The 12,271-nt window shown below is 40.3% G+C and overlaps 1 protein-coding gene across 2 annotated transcripts in view; it reads right to left on the bottom strand.

Annotated features, from left to right (window-relative positions):
- The window catches only part of BICDL1 (BICD family like cargo adaptor 1), a 98,818-nt gene extending 86,553 nt beyond the window's left edge, over positions 1-12,265 (bottom strand). For both annotated transcript variants that reach the window (XM_032876167.1, XM_032876166.1), the window contains exons 1-2: positions 11,774-12,265; positions 3,519-3,734 (exon numbers count right to left, since the gene is read on the bottom strand). In XM_032876167.1, coding sequence (XP_032732058.1) covers positions 3,519-3,734; positions 11,774-12,208 — 651 coding nt within the window. In that variant the 5' untranslated portion in view covers positions 12,209-12,265. The remainder of the gene's footprint in view (positions 1-3,518; positions 3,735-11,773) is intronic.
- Positions 12,266-12,271: the final 6 nt, after the last annotated feature.

Below are 12,271 nucleotides of genomic sequence, written 5' to 3' on the forward strand. Positions count from 1 at the left end.
CTATATCTATATATCTATCCATAATAATGAATACACACACACACACACACACACACACACACACACACAGCATCTTATTTTAGAGCTAAAAAGAAGTTTGGTCTGGGCGCCTGGGTGGTTCAGTCAGCTGTGTGTCAGCCTTTGGCTCAAGGCATGATCCCAGGGATCTGGGATCGAGCCCTACCTACATGGGGCTCCCTGCACTGTGGGGAGCCTACTTCTTGCTCTCCCTCTGCTGCCCCCCTCTCCCCGCCTATTCTCCCTCTCTCTGTGTCAAATAAATAAATTAAATATTAAAAAAAAAAACAACCCTGGTCACATAAAAACTTGTACATGAATGTTTATGGTAACCTTATTCATAATAGTCAAAAAGTGGAAACAACCCAAATGTCCATCAACTAATGAATAAGCAAAATGTGTTATATTCATAGAATGGAATATTCTTCAGTCATAAAAATAAGATATTGATATATGCTACAATGCAGATAAACCTTGAAACATCATGCTAATGGAAAGAAGCCAGTCACAAAGAAGCTCATATGTATGATTTCATTTATATGAAATGTCCAGAACAGGCAAATCCATAGAAACAGAGTGGTTATCAGGGGTCAGGGCATGGGGTAGGGGATTAGGAGGAATAGAGAGTGACTACTAATGGGTATAGGATTTTATTCTTCGGCGGGGGGTGAAATGTTCTATAATTAAATAGTGGTGATGGTTGCACAACTCTAAATACACTAAAATCAAGTGAATTTTATACCTTTAAAAAGTAAATGTTATGGTATGTGCGTTCTATCTCAATAGAGCTGTTTAAAAAAAAAAAAAAACTTGGAGGCCATGGTGGCAAAAGAAATATACTTAAAAATACTTTGAGGGTGCTTGGCAGGCTCAGTCTAAAGAGCATGTAGCTCTTGATCTCGGGGTCATGAGTTTGAGCCCTGTATTGCATATGATTACTAAAAAAATAAATAAACTTAAAAAAAAAAAACCTTGGACAGAAGCATCACAGAAATATTGTATTACACCTTAGATATTATACGTTTCATGTTTATAAAGACATGTTATATACATCGTAACAAAGCCTGGCCTTCTACTACATCTCTCCTGGTTATCTTGTCCAAGGAGAATCTTAATTCACTTCAAAATACTCAACTCCTCTAGTTTCTGAGTGCCCAGTTAATAAAATGCTAAAATACAATCTAAACTGGCTGCTGATGTAAACCCCAGGGGCTTGTCCTGCTTAAAAAGAGAAAGGGAAAAAGCCACAAAACTCACCAAGGGCCTATATTCAAGGCCAGAAAGGATAACAAGAATCTAGATCTAATGGAAATTATATCCCCCTATACCCTTTTGGGAACAGCTTGTCAGGATTTCCTACAGAAAAATTAGGCAAAGGAACCTCAACTATAAAGGTACTGCTTTATTGAAACAACCATCAACATTGAAATCCTTACCTTCATAGAGTGCAGCATAATATAAACACATTATCTTACTTTCATCTCAACAATATTTGTATGAGGTACAGATTTTTACTCTCATTCTATAAGTAAGGAAAGTGAGGCACAAGCAAGTCAATGAGAAGCAGAGTTAAGATTCAACATGCATGTAAATTCCAAGTTCTCTGCTCTTTCACCATGTCATGTTAATATCAGCTTTCTCCCTTCATCTCTCTTGGCTACCTATCTTTCCCCAGATCAGAGAGCAGAGTTGAGTTTGTTTCTGCTGACATTATTTTGTAACATGAACTTACTCCCAAGAAATAATTTTCCCTTTAATTGTTGTGGTTTGCTGTATTTCTTGCATAGGTATCCATAAGAAACACCTGCTCAGAATAAGTATTAAGTCAATGCTGTTGAACAAATAAATAAATCTGGCTAGGTGTATCCAGTTAGTTTCATCTTTCATGAATAATGAATGAAGACTCAAAACCTAAAAAATCTTACAAAATCCCTTCCCAGTGGTTGCAAAAGGTTTTAGAACGGAGTCAGAAATGTTGCTACTGAACTGGCCTTGAAATGACTTTTTTTTTTTTTTTTAAGATTTCATTTATTTATTAGTCAGAGAGAGAGAAGGAGAGCGAGCACAGGCAGACAGAGTGGCAGGCAGAGGCAGAGAGAGAAGCAGGCCCCCCGCTGAGCAAGGAGCCCGATGTGGGACTCAATCCCAGGACGCTGGGATCATGACCTGAGGCGAAGGCAGCCGCTTAACCAACTGAGCCACCCAGGCGTCCCTTGAAATGACTTCTTGAGGAACTGTCCAACTCTTCCCTCGCAGCCAATCAAATGATGATGTAATCCCCTAGATGGGAAGCCCACAGGCAAGATCTTTAGCTCTACTTATCATCCGGATTCTCACCTTTTGCACAAGCTCCTATTTCCTGCAACTAGCTACTTTCCAAGTTATTAGGCATCTCTTTTTTCCCTTCCTTCTTCCTTACCTGTCTCCCTCCCCCTCTTCCCCACCTCCATTCTCTCCTTTACCTCTTCTTCCTTTCACTAGTGGTAGCATTTACCTCACGCTTCCCAGTGAGGCATGAAGATACCCATGAGAAGCAACTATGACAAACTAATGAAATAACTTCACAGGGTATTACCCACTGAATTAATGGAAATGCCAAGTATTTACCATGTGCTGCTCTAGCTAAGCCTTTTCCAAAGAACTAAGCAGACCTATGGGATAAAATCAGACTAGAAGTTCATTTTTCTTCTGATAACTGAAGAGTTAATAGTTTTATTTTCAACAAATAAGAAGGACTGAAGTACATTATAAATCCAGCTCTTAATTTTCAAAAGTAGGTGGATTTAACGACTAGGGCATTAACAACATTCCTACATTTGTTAAAAAGGTATGTTCTCTATTTAAATTAGATTTCTACCTATTCAGCCCTCAAACTTCTTCCTCGCAATAATTTCATAGTCTTGACCTTGGTTACTTAATTAATACTTCCATGACACCACCCTATAAAGATACAAGTAAAGAATTTTTACTTAATATTAAATAAAAACAAGTTTTAAACATAGATATGCATATACCTCCTTTCACATTTAAATAATATGAAGAAACATATGTTCACAAATGTAACATCAATGAAAACCTTTAGCTCTAGTAATTTTCCCCAAGCTTTTCAGTTTAAGGATAGTACCATTTAATATTTGAACTAAATGCATTAACATAATTTTACCCATGACAGACTTTCTCTAGGTAAGGAATCATAGACTTTTAGAGCTTTCTGGAATGTCAGATATCATTAGGCACAATTCTTCCATTTTAAAAACGAAAAAACTCCCAAGTTAAGTGTTTGTCAAAGTCTTATAGCTGACTAATGGCAGGTAAGGGATTTTGGCTCCTGACTCCCAGTGCACACAGCTTAAGTTCTATAGGTGAAAAATATTTAGCTTGTTGCTATCAGCCAAAAAGGCAACAAAAATCAGAACTCCTCTTACCCTGTGTATGACTGACATCACACTGGTTTCAACTTTCAGTATTTCTGCACCACAAATTCTTAACTTGTGACTTACCCTGCTGAGTTGATCCAATAACCTCTGGTTCTGATCTGATAATTCCTGGACGGCCCGTGTTTTTTCTCGATCTGCTTCCCGCAGATGAACCTGCTGCCTCTCCAGCTCATCCTGAAGCTGTTTCACGTCACTCTCCAGCTCTGACACACGCCCTTCCCATTCCCCTTCTCGGTTCTCAAATCGTCTTCTCAGTTCGTGTTTCTCTTGTTCTAAGTGCTGGGTGAGAAGTGAAGAGGATTTAAAAACTGTCCAAAATTCACAGCCTTTTGCTTTTTTCTCTTCTCACACTTTCCTAACTTTTCTTTTTCCCAGCCAGTCAGCACAACAAAACACCCTGCCACATGGGAAAAGTTGCCTATTTCACAGCTACAAAAACATTCCTTTCTTGCAAAGTAGGGACGGCGCTGGCTTCACAAAGAGAATGCCATTCCTCTTTAAAATGCTTAATATTACTAAGTTTATTCTCATTCTTGAGAATGGATTGTGGATTTAGGAGTTCAGTTGAAATTGAACAAGTCATCCAATTAACTGGTGAACTATACATTTAAACAACTTAAGAGAGTCCTTAAGGCTTCTTTTAGAATCATCTATTATGCTTGGCATAATACCAGGCACTTAGAATCAAGGAATTTTCAGAGATGGAAAGAACTCCAGAGATCCTTCAGATTAACCACCTTTTCTTACAAATGAGGTAACAGAAGATAAGAAGTCAAGTAACAAGCTCAAGGTCAGTACCAGTAAAAGGCAGAGCTGGGATTTGTGTTTAAGTCATTGGACTCCATTACTGCTCTAAATCACAATTCAGTAAATATTTGTTGTGATATAAGGTATTATATTTTGATATCAAGCAAGTTCAGCTTCAGATCTGCTTTAAATCATGGCCCATTAGCCCTGCATATTTATTTCTGATCCATCCATTCATTCTTAACTACCTACTATGGGTCAGCCACTGTGCTGGGGATACAGTGAAAAGTAAAACAGACAGGGTCCTTGAGTTTACAGAGCTTTCATTCTAGTGGGAGAGACTGGTAAAAGTAGAAAGTTGTGTGTGACAAATGGTATGCAGTAAAAATACAGATGGCTTGAAGTAGCAGCTCAATAAAAAAGGATTCTTTTGAAGGAAGAGTATCTCTTTGTTTCTGTGAGACAAATACAGATGTCTCTTTACAGAGCCAAGTATGCTCTACTTAAAAAGCATACTATGTACAAGAAAGCGAAGTCTATATCCCACAGTATATTAAAAAGAAGTTAAAGCAATGGTCCTCAATTTGGGGGGCTCTCAGAAAAGCTGATATAATTGTTGTAAATATACCCTCCTGGACCTGAATCCCAAAGACTATGATTTGTCAAGAATGGGATGAAGCCTAGACATGCATCTATCTGCCTATCTATATTGGCTCTACAGGAAATTCTGATGCACTGAAGGTTGATATCAAGCATTCTGATTGTTTCAACAAGCTAAGATGAGCATCTGAATCTTCTTCAGAGTAGTCAGTCATCTTTTCTACTTGGGAAGGTGTGCTCTTATTCTATCCAAGTTCTCACTCTGAATATTTTTTGGAATGCTTCTTTTGGAAAGCCTTAAGGCCAGTGTATACTTAAACATGAAAATGAAAATCAGTCTGTTACTTCACATCTAATATGTGTCTAGAAAAGAGATCACTCCATTTCGTCCTGTCATTTTATTCTCCTCTTTTGCTCTAAATGACCTGATGTTTCTTAAAGTCGAATTTATCCCCAAAAGATGAAAACATGCCATCACAGAGCAGTCAAAATAATATGCCAAAAAGATAAAACCAGTGATCTGAAATGAAAATTCTGATCACATTAGCAAAGGCAATTTTTACTGAAATCAATATATGGCCTCCCAGGTTGACCACTTCTGGGAGATAACTCACTTGGACATAATCATTCTACTGTATTTGTTGAAAAAGTCACATTATAGTTATATTTTATACAGCTTCCGTTTGGAGCATGCAGGGAAAAGAAGGACAAGGGAGGGACTTCTCATCAGCATGAGAACTTTCTGCTCTATGCTTCCCTCAACATTGCCAAACTCCAAAAATGAAAATGTTTTAGTCACCGTAGAGACTTCAGAAAGATGAAATGCAGAAACAAATGCTAATTGCAATCCTAAAATTGTGATACTTGGTTTTATTCAGTTTTTCCAAAATGAAAAAGATCGAGCAGAAGGCAACAGCAAGAACTCAGTAATCACAGTGTTACTGAGAGGCCAGATAAATTAGGCTTGTGTTCTAAAAGAACAGAGAGACTTAAAAATATTCAGCAAACAGCTGTTAGCGAACAGCCCAACCAAGCAACTAAAACAATCCAGTCCACTTGGAGTTGGGGGAGGGTTTGAGACAGGTGGTGCTCATCAGGCTATTCTGTCCTTAGAGTTCCCTGGTCACGTGACAAACTTCCTAATTCAGGTTTCCCTGAACACTGAAAAAAATCAATCAAGACTTTCCTATTAATGAACATACAGAATTTAGCCCTTTGTTCACTCAAAGAAAGGTGTCCTAGAATTGTATTTTCAGCTAAGTGAAATTAGCCAGTAAACTCTAGGCAGCATATTGGGACATGCGGAGGTAAGGGGTTGTTCTGTTATTCATTTAATACGTTATATTTATTTTGTTATGTGTTATTTTAAAAGTTAATATCTATACCTGAAACTAATAATGTTACATTATGCGTTAACTATACCTCAATAAACAAAAGAAGGAAAGTTAACATCAAAACTGTCAAGGTCATCGAAAACAAGAAAAGTCTAAGAAAGTGTTACAGCGAAGAGGAGACTACGAAAAACTATATGCAATGTATTCAGGATGGGATCCTGGAAAAGAAAAAAAAAATAGGTAAAGCCTAAGGAAATCTGAATAAACTGAGGAGTTTAGTTAACAACATATCAGTATTGATTTTTTTCATTATGGCAAGTTTACCATAATATGTTAATAACAGGGGAAACTGGGTTTGTGGCGTATGGAAACTTACTGTACTACCTTTCTATGTTTTCTGTAAACCTGAAACCATTCTTTTTTTTTTTTTTTGTTTTTTTTTTTTTTTTTTTTTTTTTTTTTTAAAGATTTTATTTATTTATTTGCCAGAGAGAGAGAGGGAGAGCGAGCACAGGCAGACAGAATGGCAGGCAGAAGCAGAGGGAGAAGCAGGCTCCCTGCCGAGCAAGGAGCCCGATGTGGGACTCGATCCCAGGACGCTGGGATCATGACCTGAGCCAAAGGCAGCTGCCCAACCAACTGAGCCACCCAGGCGTCCCACCTGAAACCATTCTTAAAAAAATAAAAATTTATTGAAACCCCTGAAAAAATGAAAGTTAATATCATTAGCCCATCTAAAATTGGTTGTTACAGGGCGCCTGGGTGGCTCAGTGGGTTAAAGCCTCTGCCTTCAGCTCAGGTCATGATCCCAGGGTCCTGGGATTGAGGCCCCCATCGGGCTCTCCGCTCTGCGGGGAGTCTGCTTTCTCCTCTCTCTCTCTGCCTACTTGTGATCTCTGCCTCTCAAATAAATAAAATCTTTAAAAAAAAAATTGGTTGTTACAAAAATTGGGATTTCTGCAAAGAATAAAAAAAAAACACCATTCTCCTACGTCTAGGATATACAATGAAAAAGTACTAATTTTTAAGTGGACCAAGCACTGAATACAAGGAAGGACCTCTGGGTTGCCTCTCCAAATCTATTAGTGACTCTCATTATGTGATTATTTTCACTTTACTTGTTTGGCCCTTTAAAAACACTGTACTAAAATCATGAAAATTGGCCTAAGGAAGGGAGAAGAAAATGTAGTTGAGGGAAAAGACTACCTTTGCAGTAAGAGAAAATTCATTTTCAACTAGAATAGGAAAAAAGGGAATCTTATATGTTAAAAAGGTTTTGGAAAACTAAATATTTAATTTCTGAAGAAAAAAGTATATAAATAAATGCAAGTTACTGTCTTAGTTCATATTTTGGGAAAAAACTAAGGACCTAGTGGGTATAAGATTTAAAAGCAAAAGGGCAGGGGTGCCTGGGTGGCTCAGTTGGTTAAGCCTCTGCTTTCAGCTCAGGTTATGATCCCAGCGGTCCTGGAATCGAGCCCCCACATTGGGCTCCCTGCTCAGCAGGGAGCCTGATTCTCCCTCTCTTCCCTGCTTATGCTCTATCTCACTACTTCTCTCTCTCTCTTAAATAAATAAAATCTTTTAATTAAAAAAAAAAAAAAAAGCAAAAGGGCTCACTGTAGATGCAGACTTTTTTTTAAAGTAGGCTCTACCCCCAGCATGGAGCCCAGTCATAGGGCCTGAACTCACCACCCAGAAATCAAGACCTGAGATGAGATCAAGAGTCCATTGCTTAAGAGACTAAGCCACCCAAGTGCCTCCAGAAGAAATACAGTTTAAAAAATAACTTTAGGAGTGGGGCACCTAGATGGTGCAGTCAGTTAAGTGTGGGAGCCTTGGTTTTGATTGGGGTCTGATCTCAGGGTCCGAGATGATGGGAGTCCTGCATAGAGCTCCAGGTTCAGCCAGGAGTCTGCTTGGGATTCTCTCTTCCTCTTCCTTGCCTGTGCCCCCTCACTCCTCATTCTCTCTAAAATACATAAATAAATCTTTTTTTTTTAAAAAAGATTTTATTCATTTATTTGAGAGAGAGACAGTGAGAGAGAGCATGAGTGAGGAGAAGGTCAGAGGGAGAAGCAGACTCCCCATGGAGCTGGGAGCCTGATGCGGGACTCGATCCTGGGACTCTGGGATCATGACCCGAGCCGAAGGCAGTTGTCCAACCAACTGAGCCACGCAGGCATCCCAAAAATACATAAATAAATCTTAAAAAAATAACTTTAGGGGTGTCTGGTTGGCTCAGTTGGTGAAGTATGGGACTCCTGGTCTTGGGTTGTGAGTTTGAGACCCAGAGTGAGCATAAAGATTACCTAAAAAATAAAACCTTAAGGGGCGCCTGGGTGGCTCAGTCAGTTAAGCCGCTGACTCCTGATTTCGGCTCAGGTCACCATCTCAGGGTCCTAGATCAAACCCCACATTTGGCTCCGGCTCAGCAGGGAGTCTGCTTCAGCATTCTTGCTCCCTCTGCACACCCCCCTGACCCTGCTCTCTCTCCTTAAAATAAATATATTTTTTTAAGATTTTATATATTTATTTGTCAGAGAGAGAAGGGAACAGCAGGCAGAGAGAGAAGCAGGATCACTGTGGAGCAAGGAGCCTGATGTGGGTCTTGATCCCAGGACCCTGGGATTATGACCTGAGCGGAAGGCAGACACTTAACTGACTGAGCCACCAAGGTAGCCCAAGAATAAATGAAATAAAATCTTAAAAAAAATTTAGAACTCCAAGCATATGAAAACACAATTCAGTGAATGAATAAAATACAGTATAGTCAATTAAAGGGTGGGAAAAAGATGACCAAATCTTCCAGTCTTTCAAATTAATCTTCATTTTAACCTGAGATATACAGCTAAAAAATATTGTTATCCTTTAAAACATTAAAGACTTCAAATACTGTGCCTTTAAATGAGAGAGCAGTATAAAATCAAGACTTTATGTTTTAAATGACAAAACAAAGTCTTAGGTTTGGCACACAGAATTGGGAAGGTATTCAATATTAACTAATGAATAGGTAGGAAAAAAGTCTTGACAATGGCTTGTTGGTCCTGAAGTTAGAAAGGTGCTAATTTTGAAGTAGTAAGGGAACAGAGGGGAATAAAACAAGACCAATCTCATTATTTAACAGTCAAGCCAACATTGTCTCAGAGTCCACTCATGTGTTAATCTTTCAAACCAACCTGTGAGAAAATGTGTTTGACTCCACTGACAATTTCTAGAAAATTACAGATGCTTTTTAAAGGGCAAGTCCTCTACTCTTAAATATGTAATTGAAAATACAGCAGAGTGGTGGTATTAAACTTTAGACAGTATTTTGTCTAAACAGACATTCTAAAATCTAGGCTGCTTAAAAAATATACTGTGAGGAAAATTCACTTGCAAGTATCAAATGAAATCGTTCTCTATTAGGTTTCAGTCAATTAACAAGAAAAGAAGGACCTAATTAAAACAAGGACCTAATGACTATATCTTCATGAAATATTTTTAAATGTACTTCTTGAAAAAACTAAAAATTCTTAATGATAATCTTCAAACATACCTTGAAGAAATAGTATAACTGAACCCTCCAATACTCATCCTCAGTAATGATTAATATTTAGCTTTTAAAAATAAACATTTTAGGGGTGCCTGGGTGGCTCAGTGGGTTAAAGCCTCTGCCTTCCGCTCAGGTCGTGATCCCAGGGTCTTGGGACTGAGCCCTGCATCGGGCTCTCTGCTCAGCAGGGAGCCTGCTTCCCCCCCCTCTCTCTGCCTGCCTCTCTGCCTACTTGTGATCTGTCAAATAAATAAATAAAATCTTAAAAAAAATTTTTTTAAAAAGTATACATAACATAAACTTTACCATTATAACCATTTGTAAGTGTACAGTTGAGTAGTGTTAAGTACATTCACAATGTGGTGCAACCACAGCCTCCAGAAATTAGAATAAATCTTTAACACTAGTGTTCATATGGTAACCTGTTGAGGAATAAAGATTTTATAAACTAGTTTAAGAGGTTTAAATGATTTATTACTGTCTGGTCAATAGCAAAAAGTTAAAGGTCGTTTATTCTTTTACAACAGAATCTTTCTTATTACACAATTTTAAAATCTTTTTCTTTCGTTGAAGAAATGTACAAAGGCTCCACATGGAACCAGGATGTGTGTAATTGCGCACTCAGGATTACTCTGAAATCTATCAGTAATCAAACTGACTGATATGATGTTCCTTTCAAATTAGCAGTCTCTTCAATCAAGTCCCTCACTGAAGGAATTTCAAATCACAAGTATAAATCTCTACAGTAGTATTCTTATATAGAGTCATGTAACCAAAACCCATTTTCAAAAAAAACACCCTTTTATTTCTAGGCCTCTACTTCAAGTGAAAATTAAACAATTCAGTTCATTGGATTGCTTTTTGGCAGTCTACTTATAGGTTTCACAATACCACTTTTCAGAGAGATATCTCAGGGGTTCATCGACTGGCAGACCTAGTTAACAGGCCAACTGAACTACAGGGCACTCACTGGTTTCCTTTTTTCCCCCTGATTTACTTTTGATATGTCGCTAGACCACAAACACACTTAAATCTTATTACCGAAAAGTTTCTGAATCTACATTCTGACTGTTCAACCAGTAGCAAAGATATCAGACTAGGGTCAATTTCAGACCTTATTCAGGACTGTACTATTCTCTTGTAACTAAGAATAAAAAGAACTGGTTGCCACCGAACTGGGAAACAATAGTAAAGGCACAGGCAGACAAAAATTCCACGGCCAGAGATGCCCCCCCCACCCCCTTTTAAAAAGAACTCTCTTTAATTTAGAAAGGCTGGCATTCCATACCACTTTCAAGGCCCTTTTCCAGTAATGGGAAAGAACAGGCATAGCTCTGAGAAAGACTTTGGTCCAGAGAATTGGCAGAAATCTTACAGACACTTTAAGAGGTATTTATAACAGTTAAAGTAATACGGTTCTGGGAGGTTGCATTTCGCCATGGAATTTTGCATGCATGAGGCCTGGAACACAGAATACTGTTTAAATACAAGATACACAGAAATGCAGAGGTCCAAATTAAATCCACTACCAACGGTCACATGCTGAGCCCAGCCTTGCCTGATTTCTGCAATGGAACCACATTTCCTAATCCCTGAGTATTTGAAGGCTATATAAAGCTCCTTTAGGAGCACTTGTTTCCCACAACTCTGAGCTGCCGGGAAGTTAAGACAAGGGCATCTGGAGGCCTTAACGCCAAAACTGGAAGGCTTTAGACTAACACCCTGATTAGAGATTAACTACTCTGAAAACCTGGAGCATATTTTAAATGCTTCCCGACTTCCTCATTTCTCTGTGTGCAGACATCACCTCAGCGCTGTATAACTTAGCCATACTGTAAGCTCTATTTTAGATGCAGTGTACAGTACATATATAGAATGGCCCACAGCGGGGCTGGGGCTGTGCATGGACCCGTTTGCTGAAGTCAGGTGGATTCAATGTTGCCCTGGTCTGGTAACTGAAAACCCTCTAGCCTACCCCTCCCCTCAGGTGATTTTCTGTTGAGGTAGCGAGAGCAAGGAAGGAGTGGGGTGGGTGAGTGGCTCCCGAAGCTGCCGGGCGGGCTCTCCCTGCTTCCCACCCATCCCACGAGGGACGTCCTCACCTCCAGCTTGTCTGTCAGCTCCTTGTGCATCTGCTCGTACTGCCGGCTCATGTCCTGGTTCCTCTCGAGCAACGCCTTGCCCAGCCGGGCCGCCAACACCAGATCCTTCTCCTTTTGCCGGATTACCGACAGCAGCTCGGGATCCTGGGCGGGTGGCGGCTGCAGCCCGGACCCCTCGGCCGGAGGCCCGACCTCGGCCTGAGAATGCTCCCCGGGGTCGGACGGCCTTTCCCCGGCCGCCAGCAGCGCCAGCTCCTCCTCTAACGCCAGTTCCAGCTCCCCGGGGCCCCCCGGGAAGGAAATGAGGGCGGCGGCGGCGGCGGCTGGACTCCCGACTGCGTCCGCGGCCGCGGCGGGCAGCTCCATGCAGCAGGCGCTGTCCGGCTCGGCGGGTGCTGAAGCGCGGCCGGCCAAGCCCAGGCAGAAGGCGGACATGGCCCGCGCGCGCGGAGCCCGCAGCGGTGCGGCCCGGCCGGCGCGCGCCAGGCTGCAGGGGGG

Source organism: Lontra canadensis, unplaced genomic scaffold (assembly GCF_010015895.1).
Source record: "Lontra canadensis isolate GAN:19392208 unplaced genomic scaffold, GSC_riverotter_1.0 scaffold58, whole genome shotgun sequence".
Taxonomy (NCBI): Eukaryota; Metazoa; Chordata; class Mammalia; order Carnivora; family Mustelidae; genus Lontra; species Lontra canadensis.